This window comes from Petromyzon marinus, unplaced genomic scaffold (assembly GCF_048934315.1).
Source record: "Petromyzon marinus isolate PM22_M1 ecotype Great Lakes invasive population unplaced genomic scaffold, UKy_Petmar_22M1.pri1.0 PM_G_Scaffold_62, whole genome shotgun sequence".
NCBI lineage: Eukaryota > Metazoa > Chordata > Hyperoartia > Petromyzontiformes > Petromyzontidae > Petromyzon > Petromyzon marinus.
Genome location: NW_027423016.1, coordinates 1,159,100 through 1,179,251, shown reverse-complemented (window position 1 = coordinate 1,179,251; position 20,152 = coordinate 1,159,100). Strand labels below are relative to the sequence as shown.

Genomic DNA, 20,152 nt, shown 5'->3' with positions numbered 1-20,152 from the left:
GTTGACAAAGCCTCGCCTTGTGTTGTTGTGGGCAGGTCGCTTCTGATAACAAGAGCGGTATAGCAGCTCAAGCGGGCTTGGCCTGCTAACTGTGTGAATATTTACAATAAAACAAAGTTACAAAGTGGCGAGCCGGGTGAAGACAAATTAAACTTAAGCGAGATAATTAAAGTAAATGCAATCAGGCGAGGGCAGGAGGCAAGGCCCCGCGTGGCTAGGCCCCGCGTTGTAAAGTTCCAACCTGGACATCGATTCCCATGCTCGCTGCTACTCAATTGACATCCCTACAAGAGAGAGGGAGGATCTACCTTGGTAAACAACAACAACCACCACAACAACCACCACCACCACGACAACCGCGATGCGAATTTCTCACCTCAGATGTCAGTGCACGGGCGGAGGCAACTCCCTGTTACCTCGCGACGTCACGCGGCAGCAGGTGGCATGACGTCCCTTCCGGGAGACAATACTCTCCTCCCACAATGAGTCTCTACAACTGAATAAATTATGCTAACTAGTTTGGTCCATTTGTCGAGGATGTTAATGATCCGCCAGTCACTGGGCGTAGCTTTACCCAAATAAGGATTGTACCGGAACAGATTTCGACAGTGACCAAGCGGAGGTGACGTCACGCTCAAGAGCGCACCGAATACCTCGGTGACATGACGTCACTTGCGAAGGACACCGCCGCCTGGCGTTTCACGCCGATGAGATAATGCTGAGTGGTGACGTCACAGAGCGGAGTTCGAGTTTGTTTATTTAGATTAATTTTCCATTGCTCCCTCTCTTGAACAGAGACCCCTTGGGTGCGTAAGCTCAACAAGAACGTAGATATTATTGTGTGTACACTGTGTGTGTGTACAAACTGTGTGTGTGTTCAAACTGTGTGTGTGTACACTGTGTGTGTGTGTACAAACTGTGTGTGTGTACAAACTGTGTGTGTTCAAACTGTGTGTTCAAACTGTGTGTGTGTACACTGTGTGTGCGTACAAACTGTGTGTGTACAAACTGTGTGTGTGTACACTGTGTGTGTGTACACTGTGTGTGTACACTGTGTGTGTACAAACTGTGTGTTCAAACTGTGTGTGTGTGTACACTGTGTGTGTACACTGTGTGTGTGTACAAACTGTATGTGTGCACTGTGTGTGTACAAACTGTGTGTACACTGTGTGTGTGTACAAACTGTGTGTGTGTACACTGTGTGTGTGCGTACAAACTGTGTATGCGTGCACTGTGCGTGTACAAACTGTATGTGTGTACACTGTGTACAAACTGTGTGTGTACACTGTGTGTGTGTACAAACTGTGTGTGTACACTGTGTGTGTGTACAAACTGTGTATGTGTGCACTGTATGTGTACAAACTGTATGTGTGTACACTGTGTGTGTGTACAAACTGTGTGTGTGTATACACTGTGTGTGTACAAACTGTGTGTGTACACTGTGTGTGTTCAAACTGTGTGTGTGTACACTGTGTACAAACTGTGTGTGTACACTGTGTGTACAAACTGTGTGTGTGTACAAACTGTGTGTTAAAACTGTGTGTACAAACTGTGTGTGTGTGTACACTGTGTGTGTACAAACTGTGTGTGTGTACAAACTGTGTGTGTACACTGTGTGTGTACAAACTGTGTGTGTGTACACTGTATGTGTGTGTGTACAAACTGTGTGTGTGTACACTGTGTGTGTGTACAAACTGTATGTGTGTGTGTACACTCTGTGTGTGTGTGTGTACAAACTGTGTGTGTGTACACTGTGTGTGTGTGTACAAACTGTGTGCACACTGTGTGTGTACAAGCTGTGTGTGTGTACACTGTGTGTGTGTACAAACTGTGTGTACACTGTGTGTGTGTACAAACTGTGTGTGTACACTGTGTGTGTACAAACTGTGTGTGTGTACAAACTGTGTGTGTGTACACTGTGTGTGTGTACACTGTGTGTACAAACTGTGTGTGTGTACAAACTGTGTGTGTGTACACTGTGTGTGTACAAACTGTGTGTACACTGTGTGTGTGTACAAACTGTGTGTGTGTACACTGTGTGTGTACACTGTGTGTGTGTACAAACTGTGTGTGTGTACACTGTAGGGGGCACAGGTGGTGCATTGGCCAGTCATCTCAGTTGTGGTGCCACGACCACGGAGCAACTTCGCAAATACCACAATCCCCTCCCGGCCCCCGACTAAGCGCACAACCCGCACACAGCGCCACCCCCCTAGTAGTGTCCTGACGGGGGGTTTCCTGGCACATCGGGTTTTAATATAAAGGGCGCCTAGAGGGAGAGTCCCACGGTTTCCCGGTGCCAGGAGATTGGCCGGCCCCCCACAGGACAGGTTACATTGCGGTGCCCCTAAATTGGCTGAAGATTTTATGGGCGCAGAAGGGAAAGGTTCACTGGACCAACCGCGATGAGTTACTCACGACCTTGGGATAGGCGGAGTGTGGAATAATTGGCCAGAAGAGCAGACCAGTGGGTTAGAATTAATGAGCACGGGAGGACAATGGGTGAGCGGCAGCAGACCCCGTGGCCCTCCATTTAGACGGCGCAGGTTAAGCGCGCGATTGGCCGCGCGGTACAATTCCACCTTGGGCCTTTTAAGTTTAGAGAATGAAGGTGGGAGCCCCGGGACGATTGGGGCAGTTGTCTTCAACCTCCGGGCAATCCAGACCCACTGCCTGCCGTCCTGCCTCCTCGAGCCGCTCGCAGCATCCATGTGATGCCAGCAAGTGCTGCTATGAGGCAGCGATAGGCAAGGGTTTCGCTCGTCCTTCTCCCTCTGACTCTCATAGCGTCCGTGCGATGCCGTGAGTACAACAATGAGGTGCATGGTAGGACGTTTGTGTAACTGGGGGCATAGGCAGAGTTAGGCTAGGTTCTCCTCACGAAATATTCCCCCTCCAGGTAGCGGGTTTTTGTGCCGTTAATAAACTTTAGTTCATTTCTGTGTGTGTGGGTAGAGCCTCGGCGTGGAGTCTGTGATTTTTGTGGGGAGACGGTGTGCATGAGAGGGTGTGCATGAGAAGGTGTGCGCGGGGCTGCAAGGTTTCGGCGTGGGGCCCGCTTGCTGGCAATCGCGCGCACTTACACAGCGTGTGCATAGTAAAAACAGCCTTAGCGGCGAGGCGTGCACCCAGAGTCCTGCCGCAGCCATCCCTTTTTCGTTATCGTTAGCATTGGTACACAGCGGATTAGGGCCTCGCCACGGTACATTCTAAATCCACTCACACGCTCACTCACCCTCATGCAGAACAAGGGGAGTACATTCCAACTCCACTCACTCACACGCTCACTCACCCTTATGCAGAACAAGGGGAGTACATTCATACTCCACTCACTCATACGCTCACTCACCCTCATGCAGAACAAGGGGAGTACATTCCAACTCCACTCACTCACACGCTCACTCACCCTCATGCAGAACAAGGGGAGTACATTCCAACTCCACTCACTCACTCACCCTCATGCAGAACAAGGGGAGTACATTCCAACTCCACTCACTCATAAGCTCACTCACCCTCATGCAGAACAAGGGGAGTACATTCCAACTCCACTCACTCACACGCTCACTCACCCTCATGCAGAACAAGGGGAGTACATTCCAACTCCACTCACACGCTCACTCACCCTCATGCAGAACAAGGGGAGTACATGCCAACCCCACCCAAAAAAGCACACGAGTCTGGAATCGATCCCAGACCCATTCTGGTGCACCACTGCCCCCCAATAGAGCGTGATTCAATTATTTCTGTCAATATGTAGCGTTGACTTCGGATGCACCTCATGTAACTCCTGAACCCCGTTAAATCGGTTGCATTGGATTGTTGCAGCCAACTCTCTGGGAACCAGTTCCTTCAACAAAGTGCGGGCTTGCGTGTGGCGGTCTGAGTGTCTGGAGACAACTGGAATTGGACTCTGCGATGCCTGTAATGTGAAGGTTTCTGGTCTTTTTCACAAATGTCCAGCAGGGGCGGATCAAGTTACAACAAGCAATACAATTTTGTTAGGAGTACAAAATAGAAAAAAGTAATGCAAGTCACTAAAAATGTACGAATATAAATATAGTATCTAAGTACAAATTAAATGAGTACATACATGCCTGCCGATGTATCAATACCGAACGCAAGCTAGGGCAAGGCAGTAAAACACCAACAAAACAGTCCCAGACCACACCAAGACAACACGCAGTCATTTAATTAAATGTTCTGATCTGTGTTCTGACTTTACTGCTTCCTAACTTGTATTCTCCTGCAAGAGATGATGACATTCTAACTTGCAACTTTCATCAGCTAGCTGAGACCAGGCCACTGTGGCTTTGAATGGTGTCCTAGATGGACACCCACCACCGGAATGGAAAATCTTACAGATGTCAAGCATATGGTCAGCGGGCAGATCACCTCAACAGTAGGTCCTGGTGTCAAGGACATGGGCTCGCATTCGGTGTTCTGTTACTATATAGTCCAGCAGATGTTCCTGCTTGGACCCAGTGTGCATCCATGATGCTGTGTGGATGCGCCGATGCCGGAACAGCGTGTTGGTAAGCCCAATGTGCTGCATAGAAGTCTAGCAGCCTCCTACCGTTATTATTGAGCTGTTCTGGCCGATGCCTTCCAATCACTCTGGCCCAGGTGCCAGTGTCATGACCCACTCAGGTATTAAAGTCATCCGACAGGATGACTCCATCCCAAGGGGCGACTTTAGCTAGTACTTGTGACAGGTCATAGAAGGCATCTGACTCACCAGCCTTGCCACCATCCCTCCACTGGTGTTAATAGTCGGTTGAGGCGTAAGCAACCACCATTACCATTCCTCGCGTTTTGTTTATGGGAAAGCCAGACCATAGAAGCCTGGGACTTACAGTTTCCTAAACCTCAGCGCCATGCTCCCACACCTGTTGTATATATGCCTCTTCCAAAAAAAATGTTATTGTGTAATATTGTCTATTTTTTATATCATGGCTCCTTGGAGACAAATATGCGTTCCCTGCATGCTGAAGCTTGGGAAAACCAGATGACGAAGCCAAAACAGCACTATAATGAGAAACGGGTAAACATAATACAAGAGACATTGATCAGATGGGCATGATGAGAATAACCAGAGCTGAGGAGGGCCTTAAAGCCGTCGAATATTTCGCTTCTCAGGAATAAACCTAACTCATGTAGCAAAAGGTGAAACGTTAATGAAAGGCCATAAAGGAATAACTCTTCCATGGGCAAGGAGTGACTCAGGGAATTTCTGAGAGAGCAAGGGAGGACCCATGGCAAAACACCATAAACTCACTGCACCCGAGGGCAAACACAGGACAAAGAGACGAGAATGTCCCTTGCTGTTTCACTCTCTGAATTAACAAACCCGAGTGCCTGGAAAGTTGAAACGTAAAAATGCCAACCCGCTGCATGTGAATATTGTTAAACGTCATGATTTTAAATGTTAACTTTTGTGAAAGGATACATTGTTACATGACAAAACAGAAGGTTTTGAATACGACTAGTTGCATGTTTTATTAACATTCACTTATCAATATGTAATCAGCGTCTCCGACCTGGGTTAAACTTCAGTTGTATTTATTCTCAAGATGCAGTACAGCACGTGTCTTCCTTCGCGGCTGGCTTCTCTCTTGCTCTCTGGACGGCGGCGCACGCTTTGCCTCCCGCCGCCGTGGCACTCGCTCTCTCTCCGCCTCGCCGCTGGCTGACGGCGTGTCGGAGAGAGGGGAGGCTCAGCTGGTGGAGCCCGCCACGTGGCCGATGGGTGGTAGCGCAGGTGGTGACGACGTTCGAACCCGGGCTCTTCACACACCGACGACCCAGAGTCCTCTGCTGCTTCTGCTTATATCCCTCTCGGCGGTGCTAAGCTCTGCCTCTAGCCACGCCCCTCTCGGAACATTCTAGAGGGCTCTCGAGGCTTCCCGCTAGCTCTACCCATTTACCTTTCACCCAGATGGGATCCCCCTTACTGATTGGATGTGAGACAACATAGCACGTGTCTGCAATAACCCCCCGGTCGTCCTGTAGGTGGCGCACTCTCATTACAAATACATAAGTGCCATGATATCTGGGTTAAGCATATAAACTTGTTAACGATTTATGGAAGTTTTGTATTGAAGTATTCTACCAAAGGATCATCCCTAAGATAAACACGTACAAATTACATATTGTCTCCACTCTCACTCACTTTTCTCCTCACCCTCCTCCTGTCACTAACCCTTCTCATCACGCTCACTCACCCTTCTCCTCACTGTCACTCTTCTCCTGTCACTCACCCTTTTCCTCACTCTCACCATTCTCACTCTCACTCACCCTTCTCCTCACTCTCACCATTCTCACTCTCATTCACCCTTCTCACTCTCACCCTTCTCCTCACTCTCACTCACCCTTCTCCTGTCACTCACCCTTCTCACTGTCACTCACCTGTCTCCTCACCCATCTCCCTCGGGGCAGCAGCGGCCCGAGCACGGCTCTGCCTCAGGGCAGCATCGGGGGGCGTACATGTTTGGGAGGGGCTCATCTCTGCTTGGATGGTTGCTCGCGGTCACGTGACACACTTAAACCAATCCGGGGGCGTACATGTTTGGGGGGGGGGGGCGCACCTCTGGTTGGCTGCTTGCTCGGGGTCACGTGACGCACTTAAACCAATCCGGGGGCGTTAATCACAGTCACAGAATGACAGGACAGATCTGTGATATTATATATGTAGATAAAGAATAGTAATAGCATTTTGCTGTATATGTTTAAAACTGGTCTGCAAGATTGATAATACGTGATAATGATGATTTCTGCTGAATAATCCATCGTGAAACTATCTAATGCAACAATTCAGAAATGTCAACTCCATGTATTGTTTAGGAATACATTAACATGGCTTTATAATTTAAAATGAGCTGTATGTATCAACAGCTGGTGTTGTTACATATTCAAATACACAACTATATACATTTGGATGTATAAATATATTCCTACTGAATCTATTATAATGTTTAATGTGAGTCTTTACTAGCTCATTTGGCCCAAAACACACCTGTCATTCAAATTATCACTCAAATTAAAAGTTTAATATCGTATGTACATTTTTTTTATCACCACAGGATTTACTTTTTAAAATCCTGACACTCTGGGATTTGACTCTTCTCCGTGGATATGAGTCATGAAAACAATAAGCTCATTAGAGACTGGTAGAACATGCACACTGAACATTTATTTAAATAAATTTGTGCCACATTTTAAATGTTTTAACCTGAAAACATTTCGAGTGGTACTCCCAAAAGCAATAGAAATAATTAGGATTGGTTTAAAATAAACCAATGTTAACTTCCCTAGCTTCCATAAGACATACCAATACAAACCCTATTGTGCCCTGGTGGATTAAAATGCAGAAAAAAATTAAGATAACAAATTTTAACTGTAAACGCAATCATAAGATTAGCAAATAAATATGTCCCATACATTGACCACATTCGCAAACGGAAAACTCACAAACACCGGTGTTTAACTTAAATTGCAAGACCGCAAAAAACGCAAGACGACAATCAACGCCGCCGCCGCCACCGCCGCCCGTTGTGCCTACTCATTCCAGAAGACCCTGTTGAGGACCTTGTTGACATTTCTGATCAGAGTGGCATTGTATCTCCACAGCGTGAGGTCCACGACCAGCGAGTCGAGCGGCAGGTCGGGCTGCTTGGGCGATCGGTAGTGGTGCATGATCGCGATGTCTCCGGGCACCGTCTGCGAGATGCCCAGCGCGTTGAGCGTACTGTGCACCGACGTCTGCAGCACCGCGCGTGGGTTCAGGATCATCTTGGTCGGGTTGAAGACCTCCGGCTGGTTTGGCTCCCGTCTAATGTGGCGCATGATGTTGACGCCCGGGATGGCGTTCCACGCCTGGAACTTCGACCCAAACTCTTCCGATACCGTGTAGGGAAACACGTGGGTTTTTGAATGTGTAAATGTCGGCGCCGTACTTGTCGTTCAAGTACCGCATGAGGTCCTTCCAGTTTGTGTGCTTCAAAGGGATGATCACTTCGTCGATGTCCGTGAGGACCAGGTAGCGCGTGCTGTACATGTGCCGAGACACGCAGTCGTTCAGCGCCGCTATCTGGCCATAGTAGTGCAGCTCGCCTGGGTGCTCGGGGTAGTGCCACCCTCTGGACACCCGCACGTAGTCCGTGATGGGCCACTGAACGACCTCGACGAGGCCGGTCTTGATGTAGTAGAGGAGCACTTTGTTCAGCTCAGAGCTGCAGCTTGTGTTGTATACCGTCACGCGGCCCGCACCCAAGATGCGGTACATTTCGATCGCCTGCACGAACTGCAGGACGTTGCCGTAGTTCCCGAAGAGCGTGGAGATGCAGACGCTGAATTCCTGTGTGAAGGTGGGGGGCATGTAGAGCCGATTTCGCACGGGCATGAAGACCCACTCGGCCTCCTCCTCGTCCGGTATTGTGCGCATGCGCTGGACGGACACGTGTCCCAGCTCGCAGTCCAGCGGCTCCGTGCACAGGAAGTCGGCCGTGCCGTACGGGAAGTCAAAGTGATCCGAGTGGACGTAGGCGCTGGCGGTGACCGTCAGGATCTCCGAGTGCCCTCGGCAGCAGAAGTGGCAGGAGAGCACGTCCGGCTCATACCGGTTGGCGATGCCGATGATGCGTGTGCTCTGACCGGCCTCGCGCTAGTCGTGGTACGCCGACACCAAGAATATCTTGGTGTCGCGCACGCGCATCATCGACGTGTTCTGCAGCGCTCCCCGTTGCCCGCACAGCGTCACGCGGTCGATCTTATCAGAAGCAGACCCCGGCTTTGGCCTGAAGACGGACGAGTTAACCTGGATAACCTGGATATAAGCATGCGTTAAATGTATTACTAAACAATACGCTCCCAGCAGCACTGAGCCTGCAGCTGTCAGAACGGTGAAATAGTTTTTTTTATTTCTCTCAATTTCAACAGATGATCTAAATAGTCGTGGCCAATAATAATTCGTTTTACACAAACATCAACATATTTCTTTGGTGTTATTTTAGTCTTAATACTGGCCAATACTAATTATAAAATCTATTGAAATTGAGAGAAATACAAAATATTGTCAACCAATTACACAGCCACCACCACAACCAGAGCCACCACCACCACAGCCACCACCACAGCCACCACCACCACAGCCACCACAACCACCACTACCACAGCCACCACCACAGCCACCACAGCCACCACCACAACCACCACCACAGCCACCACCACAGCCACCACCACAGCTACCACCACCACAACCAGAGCCACAACCACCACCACAGCCACCACAACCACCACCACCACAGCCACCACCACAGCCACCACAACCACCACCACAGCCACCACAACCAGAGCCACAACCACCACCACCACAGCCACCACCACCACCACAACCACCACCATAGCCTCCACAACCACCACCACTACAACCACCACCACAACCACAGCCACCACCACAGCCACCACAACCACCACCATAGCCACCACAACCACTACAACCACCACAACCACCACCATAGCCACCACAACCACCACCACTACAAGCACCACCACAACCACCACTACCACAACCACCACCACAACCACCACCACCACAACCACTACAACCACCACCACAACCACCACCATAGCCACCACTAACACGACCCCAGGCCGCCACCACTGCACCTGCCAGTCGAGGGCGCTGTGCTCCTGCTGCTGCTGTTCCTCTCCGTAGAAGCGCCGCTTCGCGTCGCCCTTCGGCTCGCACGCGAAGCTCAATGCAACCCGCGGGCACCGGCGGCAGCAGCAGCACAGAGGGCAGCAGCAGTAGCAGAGGGCAGCAGTAGCAGAGGGCAGCAGTAGCAACAGAGGGCAGCAGTACAGAGGGCAGCAGCAGCAGAGGGCAGCAACAGTAGCAGCAGCAACAGAGGGCAACAGCAGTAGCAGCAGACGGTAGCAGCAGCAGTAGCAGCAGCAGAGGGCAGCAGCAGTAGCAGCAGCAGAGGGCAGCAGCAGTAGCAGCAGAGGGCAGCAGCAGCAGCAGAGGGCAGCAGCAGCAGAGGGCAGCAGCAGTAGCAGAGGGCAGCAGCAGTAGAGGGCAGCAGCAGTAGCAGAGGGCAGCAGCAGCAGAGGGAAGGGCCGCACCTGATTCAAGAGCTGAATGGCTCACAGGGTTATACCAAATACATGGAACTGAATTGAGGCCGCGTTGCCGCCAGCACCACGTGCTTCCTGCTGACCTCCGACCCCGCCGTGCGCTTCCTGCCGACCTCTGACCCCGCGCTTGAACCACGACCCCGCTGATCTATGGCTGATTGTGTTACGTTATGTAAAACATAAATATACCATATACACTTCGTATTCACAATGTACAGCTAAAGTTGACAGTGTAAATGTATTACAATATTCTTGGTTCTTTGCGGTAAAGTCACAAAGATAGAAAATAAAAATAATAAAATAACATTTCAAATAAAAATAATAAATTGAACATTAAAAATAATAAAATCATAAAAGCGATGGTTTCTGCCTGTAAATTTTGCGTGCAAACAGTTGCTGAGTAGAGGCCCAACGCGCGAGGCGGCCAGGCACAAACAGCACTCTGATGGGAGCTGTGGTTGATGGGAGTGGAACGCGGTTCTTGATCTGAGCCAGAGTCATGATTTGTTGTACGTGCACGTGTGACATTCAAGGCAGGGGTAAGCCTGTGGTCACAATCCTGCCTTGTGCTCAAAATGTCAATGAGCCAGCAACAAACAGTGCACTAGAAGATGCAAAAAAGAAGCGTCAACACACTTCCTGCAATAAGCAAGGTAATAAGAACTTAAGAAAAGTGACGAGGGGTATTTTATGTTTATATTTGGTGTTTGCAGTTTCTCCCCGTGGTCCGGTTTTCCCTCCGCATTTTTGAAACATGCATTTGGAATATTTGGCTGCTATAAATGTCCACCACACACAACATAAGCACACTTCGCTGAGCTATAATGTGTGGCCAGGTTGCTCGCTTCTGACAAAAATATCTGCCTGTGTGTAGCTCAGTGGGGCCTTTCCTGGTGAAATGAAAAATAGTTCAGAGTTTCGTTTTTAGTTTATTTCAAAGTCGAGCAGTGGGAGGAAAGAAGGAGAGAAAGAGAGGACTGCAAAAATTGGCTGACTGTGATGACTTGTGGGGCTCAACATAAAAAATCGTGTTCTTGGTGACAGAACGCCTCGAGGGCGTGTGACAAATTTTCTCGGAATGCACCAGGTCATCAAAACACTCAGAAGCTAAGCAGGTTTGAGCCCGGCTAGTGCATGGATGAGTAACCACCGTGTACAAGAGGGCTGGGGCAACGCGGTGTGGTAGGAGAAGGCAGTACAGGAAAGTTCATTGTTGTAGAGTTCTTCTACGCTCCCACTTCATACGCACCTCCATTCTCACCAACCTGCACTGACCGGCGCGATGAAATGTGTTCAAATAACGCACACGGACCGCTCGGCATGGGGAGGCATTCATCCCGCAGTTGATCGACGTAAAAGAACAGCGGATTAACATGATGGGGGCAGAGAGAGAGAGAGAAGTTGGTGTTGGAAAAGATGTTTCAGAGTAAAGCCAGAAGTGAGCACCACAGTGTGTTGAGGAGCACACTACCTGCCACTGCTGACGTAAACATTCCATTTCTAACCACAGCGGGACCGCCAAGTCCATTGGAGAGATTGCTGAGATTTGCTTTCATAGACGTTCTTCAGCTCTTCAAACGTGACTAAAACAACGGTCTCTTAGAGATGATGCACTGATTCATGTTGAATTATTAACCTCACGATGCATCATCGTGTGTGCGTGCACATGTAAGAATAATATTTGTTTTGGTGAAATCGTATACGTATGTTGCATGTCATGGGATCGTGTAACCCTCGCAGCAGCCACTAGTGGCCGATACATTCACCGCAATTTTATATATAAAAGAAGAATGGATTATTTAATCAATTCGCGACCCTGAATTGTGACAATTCATTGAAATTGCCTGGTGAGTTGGGATGGGGGCAGAGGGTTGGGGGTTACACCACGGAATAAATGTTTGCTTTCTAACCTTAGGCCTTCACCCAGCAGTGGATCGATCATAGCTGCTGATGACGGTGTAGTAAATGTGGCTTTGGGAAGTACGACAAGGACTCAACAGTACCGTGGAACTTGTGCTGTGTAAGACATTACATTCATAATCATTGTAAACATCCTGCATGTGTGTTCCGTGTATACATGGTACTGTGTTTGCGCGCACACATCGTGTACGTGGCGACATGGATACTGTGGAATATTGAGGAGAGTTGTAAATAAAGCGTGTTCGAAGAAAGACAAAAGTTGTCCGAGTGAAATCGAACACTACATATCTACCCGATCCAAATTCACATTGGTCCGGTGGATCTTTGCACCGCTTACCATATATACGCGTAAACATATACAAAACATTTACAAAAAAATATTGAAGGTACAATTCACGCACGCGTAAATATGCACATGGAAATAAAATGGTCCGCACCTAGAGAATGAAATGTTTCTTGCCAAAATAATCCCGCGGACCCACCCGAAGTGAGACCTGGGCTGGAGGGCCCACCGTGGGCTCCCTGGATGCGCTGAATGGAGCTCTCCTGCGCATCTCACTGCAATTGGATAAATTCTCGCTCCAAAGGTTTCATTGCCTTGCGACGGACGCCTTTTAAGGGACGTACAAAAGGCGTGCCCGTTGTGTAGATCAGGAAGCCGATTCACTGGAGGAGCGGCGCTTGACGTCACCTTGCGGGTGCCCCTTTCTCTGACGCGGGGCCACGCGCCACGCATTGCCGTGACGTCGATAACAAACGGCGTGAAATAATGGAAAACAACAGCAAAGGTGGCAAACAAAATAAACGTTCTGATATTATTTTAACGTGACCATCACTAAAGGATTCGTGTACGACGGTGTTTCACCTTATTAGTTGGCTGTGTCGGGTGGTAGCGGCTTTAACGACACATTTAGATATTTACGCGATCTAACCCACACACCTCTGTTATGGATGAACTGCTTCGTTTTGCAAGTCGTCAGACTGGACGAAACGTTTGCGTTTCGTCCAGTCTGACAGGGTGACTGCAGCTGTGACACACAGCTACAGTCACCCTGTGTGACACACAGCTACAGTCACGCTGTGTCACACAGCTACAGTCACCCTGTGTGACACACAGCTACAGTCACGTGACACACAGCTACAGTCACCCTGTGTGTCACACAGCTACAGTCACCCTGTGTGACACACAGCTACAGTCACCTTGTGTGTGACACACAGTTACAGTCACCCTGTGTGTCACACTGCTACAGTCACCCTGTGTGAATTGTCTTGCAATTAACGTCAAGCTGCAAACGTTTCGTCCACTCTGACGACTTGCAAAACGATGCAGTTCATCCATAACAGAGGTGTGTGGGTTAGATCGCGTAAATATCTAAATGTCGTTAAACCCGCCACCACCCGACACAGCCAACAAGTAAGGTAAAACACCGTCGTACACGAATCCTTTAGTGATGGTCACATTAAAATAATATCAGAACGTTCATTTTGTTTGCCACCTTTGCTGTTGTTTTCCATTATTTCACGCCGTTTGTTATCGACGTCATGGCAACACGTGGCGCGTGGCCCCGCGTCAGAGAAAGGGGCACCCGCAAGGTGACGTCAAGCGCCGCTCCTCCAGTGAATTGGCTTCCTGATCTACACAACGGGCACGCCTTTCGTACGTCCCTTAAAAGGCGTCCGTCACAAGGCAATGATACCTTTGGAGCAAGAATTCATCAAAATGAAGTGAGACGCGCAGGAGAGCTCCATTCAGCGCATCCAGGGAGCCCACGGTGGGCCCTCCAGCCCAGGTCTCACTTCGGGTGGGTCCGCAGGATTATTTTGGCAATAAACATTTTTTTCTCTAGGTGCGGACCATTTTATTTACATGTGTATATTTACGCATGTAGGGTGCGAAAGAAGATTCAATGTAACATGGGGGACTCACAGACGACCCGTAGACTCATAGATTCACCCATAAACTCACAACAGACACCCACACACAACAGACACCCACACACAACAGACACCCACACACAACAGACACCCATGGGTGAGTCTATGAGTCTACGGGTCGTCTGTTAGTCCCCCATGTTACGTCGAAACTTCTTTCGCACCCTAAAGCCGAGTGTGCGGTGCAACATCGGGGAGGTGATGGGGATTCACCTCCCCGTGGAGAGGCAACAGGCAGAGTCCACGCCTCGTTGCCATGTCGTCATCTCCTGGCGAGCCAGGGGGGGCTGCGTGGCTTGTCGATTGACGGCCACGGTGAAGGAAGTTGGCACAGCATCATTTGTGGGGGTGGACGCCCACCTCCCCACTCCCCGTGAGCAGGCAGGGCGTGACGTCCACCCCCTCAACTCCCCCCTCCTCCTCCTCGTTGGCCACCTCTCGCCGGGCCCCCGCCGATCGAGTGATCGCACCCCCCGCCCCCGCACCAGCTCCGAGGGACATCTCTACACGGCCGGCTCACCGCCGCCGGCGTTCTCCCGCGCACGCCGAGCGCTAAACAAAGAAATCGGCTGCTGCTGTGTCAGTAACACGCGCGCACCTCCTAGGATTAAGGCCTAATCTGCGTGCCCGCAATCCTAACTGAAAATAACTGGCGGCTGTATGAATATGTAGTGGAGTAGGAAGGTGTGTAGTGCAAACAGCGTGATTACATAACACAGACAGTACGTGTTATGTTGGATCAGCCTGTCGTGAAGGCAAATACAGTGCAGGTTATGTTAGGGCAATTAAGCTGGGAGAGCCAAGGACGGCTGTGATTGGCTGGAGCTGTTGTTAAGGCTAGAGTGGCGCCTAAAGGTCTGGGTGAGAAACAGGTGCGAACGACGCGGAGCGTCGTTGGGGCACGGACTAATTAATTGGGGAGTAATGAGAGCGGGGATAAATTGGGGAGTCGGGAATTGGAGCGAGGTTGTTGAAGTTGGAGAGCTTGGAGTCAGCAGCAGGGAATTGAAGGGTGGAGAACTTGGCGACAGAGTTGGAGGGACAGAGTTGGAGAGACAGAGTTGGAGCCGGAGCTTGGAAACAGCATAGCGATAGCGGAGCTGAAGAAGAGGAGCAGCCAGCAGTGGCGACAGCGTAGCGATAGCCAAGCTGAAGAGAAGTAGCCAGCAGTGGAGAGAGCGTAGCGTTAGCAGAGCTGAACAGAGACTAAGCAGTTAGCAGTGGAGAGAGCATCGTGATGGTGATAGCGGTGAATAGAGACGAAGCAGTTAGCAGTGGAGAGAGCATCGTGACGGTGATAGCGGAGAGCAGAGACGAAGAAGTTAGCGGTGGAGTAAGCGCAGTAATCGTGGGGAGTGGAGAGACAAAGGTGGCGAGCGAGTCGAGTGAAGCACGGCGAGCGAGCCGTGGCGACATGGATACTGTGAAATATTGAGGACATGTGGAGAGTTGTAAATTAAGCGGTGTTCGAAGAAAGACAAAAGTTGTCCGAGTGAAATCGAACACTACAAATATGCACCCCCCCCCCCCCCACCGTGGATAAGCCTTAATCCGCTGTGCACAGGTGCTAATGCAAGCGGGAAAGGAATGGCTGGGACCAGGCTATGGGGCACGCCTCACCGTTAACGCGAGCACGGCCGCTCCGTGTGCTGCAGTACACGGAGTGCCTCACGCGCACCGCGCTCAAATCACTCGCACGGCGCTGCAGACGCGCGTCTCACACACCACGCCGAAACCCTCGCGTAAACCGTAGCGGGTCGTAGAGATGGCGATCTACGCACACGGCGGTGGAGTGGATTTAGCGCACCCCGAACCCCACCTTAATCACTCACGCTGCGCTGCAGACGCGCGTCTTCTACACACACACACACACCGCGCGATACCCCGTGTAACCAGTGGCGGTCGTATAGACGGTAATAGATGTGTAGTGATGGTAGCATCACTACTGCGTACACACGCACACGTGTGACGTCACTATGCGGGGGAGCGTCACTACCACGCCGGTCTACACACACACATGACGTCATCCCGGCTGGAGGCGGGAATGACGTCAGGGCCGGTTCTGGACTCGGGAGGCCACGAGGGTGGTGTGAGGTCGTGGCCCTCTCTGTGACCAAGGCTGGACACGTGACTGGACCCCAGTGGGGGCCGGGGGCCTAGGGGGCACCTCGGGGGGCATGTGGACAGCAGGGGGGGGGGGGGGGGGCTTCGAGAGGGTTCTTCGAAGGGAGGCATGGCCAAGACGGAGCCCGGGCACACCGAGGCCCATATAAGCAGCCTCCTCACGAGATTCGAGGCTGCCCGTATCAAGAATGAAGATGCATCGTGAAGACGCCAAGAGATCCATGTGTAGGTCCCAGCCGGAGGACTCTAGGATAGCGGTAGACGTGTAAGTCCCGCCAAGACAGGAGGCTGTACCTCCCTAGGGTATCTGAGAAGTGTGTGTTAGCTAGAGTAAGTCGGTGGTCACCACCCTATGCGTAATGTAAGAGTTAACTGTTGTGTTCATTAATAAAAAGTGTTGCCTCCCAAGAAGTTGTGTGTGCACCTAATTCGAATTCACTACAGATGCGCACCTCACACACCAACCCCGTGCCAACACTCTGCAGCCCTGCGCTCGCTCTCTCACGCACCCCGCCCCCCGCACGCAGTCGCTCCACTCAAAAATCACAGACACCATGCCGAAGTTCGCCCACACGCGCACACAGAAATCGCACCACACCGTTCTTCTGAACTGAAGTTTATTAATGACGCGTCTAAAGAAAACCCTGTGCGGCCCAGTAGTAAATATTCCACGAGCAGCACGTAGCCTATCCCTATTCAATCCCTGGGTGTACCCCCCACACTCTACTTCTCAACTCGCAGACACACTCACGGTGTCGCACGGAAGCTGCGGGAGTCGGAGGGACGATGATCCAAGAGGTCTCCGCCTGGGGTCGAGTCGTAGCGGTGCTCGCCAGCGTCCCTTGGACGCCGCGAGTGGCCGGGAGTCAGACTGGGGTGGCTGGACGGCTGGAGAACCACCTGAACGTTTTTTCACCTCCCTCCCTTTGACGCCCTGGGAATCCGAAGATCCAGGGTCACGTGGTGTTATCCTGCGCAGACCAATCGAGCGCCTACCTATCGATTTTAAACCGATGTCCCCGCCCTTACCTGGAGCGTGACTTTCCATTGCGCCTTGACCCATTGTCTACGCACCCCTCCTCACAACCCCCTCCTCCCCACCCGGTCCTCCCCACCCGGTCCTCCCCACCCGGTCCTCCCAACCCCGCGCCAGCAGAGTGTTCTGCCCTCGAGGCCCCATCTCCCGTGTTGCGTGCGCTTCATTGCGGCCAGCCTGTAAAACTCTATGCACCTCTGCGACTTTTTAAAGCTGATTTTAGGGGGGGCCGCCGTGTAATCCGGCCTGGGGGGGGGGGGAGGGGGGTCGGCCAATCTCCTGGCAACGGGAAACTGGGGGACATCCCTGCTAGGGGCCCTTCGGATGAAAGCCCGTGGGCCAGGCACCCCCCTTCGAGACCCTACGTGGGTGCGTGTGTGTGTGTGTTAAGTGGGAGTGTGCGTACGTTCGTGTGGAGGGGTGCGAGGGGATGGTGGCGCCGGCGGAGTTGCTCCGTTGCTGTGGCACCACAGTATCTATGGAATCGATAGTCATATCTATTGACTATAGTATTATCAGCTAACTATAGCAGTGTCCGCTTACTCTATAACAGTATTTAATTACTCTAAAGTAGCATCTACTCTGCAGCAGTATCTACCAACTCAACACTAGTATATACCGACTCTATTGCAGTTAACTTCTTACTCAGAGTACCGTGGTGAGGCCTAATCTCGTGCAGAGCCCCCGGCCTCGCCTAGATTGCCCAGCCGGCCGAGGTGGCATCTTGGCAGGCTGGGGCTGGGCTGCCACACCACGCTGCTTAACATACCAAGCACAGATTCATTTTTCAAAATCGGTCCTCAAGCTGGAACAGATGTCTCAATTTATTGAAATGCACTTTACTTTTTTCAAATACAGCAAACCTCCCCCCCATCCCCGATCCTGTTAAAGCCATGCTTTGTACTACATTACAGCCAAAGTTTACAGGAATCTAAAGCAATGCAGTAAAAATTCAACGAAGCAATGTTGTAAAGCTACAGTTGGCCAACTTAATTATTTGCCGGCCATTTCACCACAGCGAATGCACCGATATAAATTCCACAACATTTAATGCTGCCTTGTGAAATACAAACACAACTCAATTAAATTGTCATGTCCATGGTTATTACAGCTTAAGACTGGTCGCACAAAATAACCAATTTTAGGAGACAATTAAAGCTTTAAAGTTAAGTCCGACTTTACAGAAATGTTTTACCTCACCCATTAGACTAAGGTTAAAAACTATACTTACAATTATAAATGTGTAAAGTGTTCAACAAAACGAGGTGTGTATCTTATTTACACACCATAGACATTAAAAGAATCGCATATCAATTAACAAAACCCACATACAGTCCTCGGACTACCCCTCTACGTAACGTTTCTTCAGACCAAACAAATGTGTTTTTAAATCAAGCAAACCCCCAATATATGTGCACTCTGGGAGGAAGTGTGGTTCTCTGCAACCTGCAACAACAAAAGCAAGCATTGTCGACATCAAGAAGGAAAACCAACAGATTGTCGTCGACCCCACAAAGGGCTCCATTCTCATTTGGAGAATTTGGTTTGCGTGGTCCCGATTTAGGCCAAGATTCGGTAACAAGGTGTCTCTCCAAGCTATCCAATGCCCTTCGTCAATCTCTAAAATTGGCGTGGTTGCTGGCCCACACCCCTGTCTCGTGTGACGTCTTTAAATGCAAAAGTGCTGAAGCTGGCGCGTGTCTTGACAATGGCGCCCTCTAGTGGCTGCTCACGCGTGGAGATGGCGCTTGGTTGATAAATTAGAGACAACGATCCCCCGCGCCCCCCCCCCCCCGGAGGGGAGGCGGTGGGCGAGTCTCGTGATGGGGGGAGGGGCAGTCACGTGCCTCTACGGGTGGGGGTGGGCGGGTCTCGTGATGGGGGGAGGGGCAGTCACGTGCCTACGGGTGGGGGTGGGCGGGTCTCGTGATGGGGGGAGGGGCAGTCATGTGCCTACAGGTGGGGGTGGGGAGTTTGGTGATGTGAGGTGACGAGAAGGGAGTGATTTGAGGTGCGGAGTTTAGGCGAGAGAGAGGAGGTGAGGCGAGAGAGAGGAGGTGAGGCGAGGGAGAGGAGGTGAGGCAAGGAGAGAGAGGAGGTGAGGCGAGAGAGGAGGTGAGGCGAGAGAGAGGAGGTGAGGCGAGGGAGAGGAGGTGAGGCAAGGAGAGAGAGGAGGTGAGGCGAGAGAGGAGGTGAGGCGAGAGAGAGGAGGTGAGGCAAGGAGAGAGAGGAGGTGAGGCAAGGAGAGAGAGGAGGTAAGGCAAGGAGCGAGGCGTGAGGGGGCTGAAATCCGGCAAGTGGAGGGTGCCACATTGCATTCATGGCTTTTATTTTGGTGATTTCGAAAAAGTTTTTTTGGTTTTGGCCATGTTTTTGTTTATTGTAGTACGGAGTTGACTGATGGCCTTAATCTTAGTTGTCTTGTGGTTGTTGTTATTGTTTGACTTGCATCCCACTGGGATTTTTGCACACAGCGTTGGTGTACGGTGCTATTTCAGGAATATTTTGATGTTTTTTTTTCCTGGATTTTTCTGTTTGCACAGTCACACAAAGTAACTTTAAGATGTTTTCTTGTTCATGTTTTTGTTTGTTGCAGTTGCACCCGATTCAAGAGCCGAATGGCTCACAGGGCTATACCAAAATAAATGAAACTATGAACTAACTATGAACTATGCTCGGCCGTTCTTACCCTCACCGCGATCACGGCTAGCAGCAAGCAGCGGCAAGCAGGGGCGGCACCGCTCCCCCATCGCCATTAGCCTCCTCCACTCAAGCCGCCGGCCGCGCCCGCACCGCCTCGTCCAGGCCCCGGCGTGGCTGGCGCTGCGCTCCACGCTGCGGTGCGATCCCCGCTGGGCCAGGACGCTCCGCGGCTCCGAGCTGATGGAGGCGCCGCGGTTCGCGTGCGGCACCGACGGCTTCTACGCGGCGCGGCGGGGCGAGGGCCGGGGCGCCGGGGGCGCCGGGGCGGGCGGCGTCGTGGACGAGTGCCGCTTCCGTTCCCGC

The 20,152-nt window shown here is 51.1% G+C and overlaps 1 protein-coding gene across 1 annotated transcript; it reads right to left on the bottom strand.

Annotated features, from left to right (window-relative positions):
- Positions 1 to 7,169: 7,169 nt before the first annotated feature.
- On the bottom strand, positions 7,170 to 10,193 carry LOC142919838 (beta-1,4-galactosyltransferase galt-1-like). The gene is given in 3 exon segments (XM_076062497.1): positions 7,170 to 7,920; positions 7,922 to 8,821; positions 9,664 to 10,193. Coding segments are annotated over 2 exon segments (885 nt in total). The 5' UTR covers positions 8,441 to 8,821; positions 9,664 to 10,193; the 3' UTR covers positions 7,170 to 7,554.
- Between the last annotated feature and the right edge of the window lie 9,959 nt (positions 10,194 to 20,152).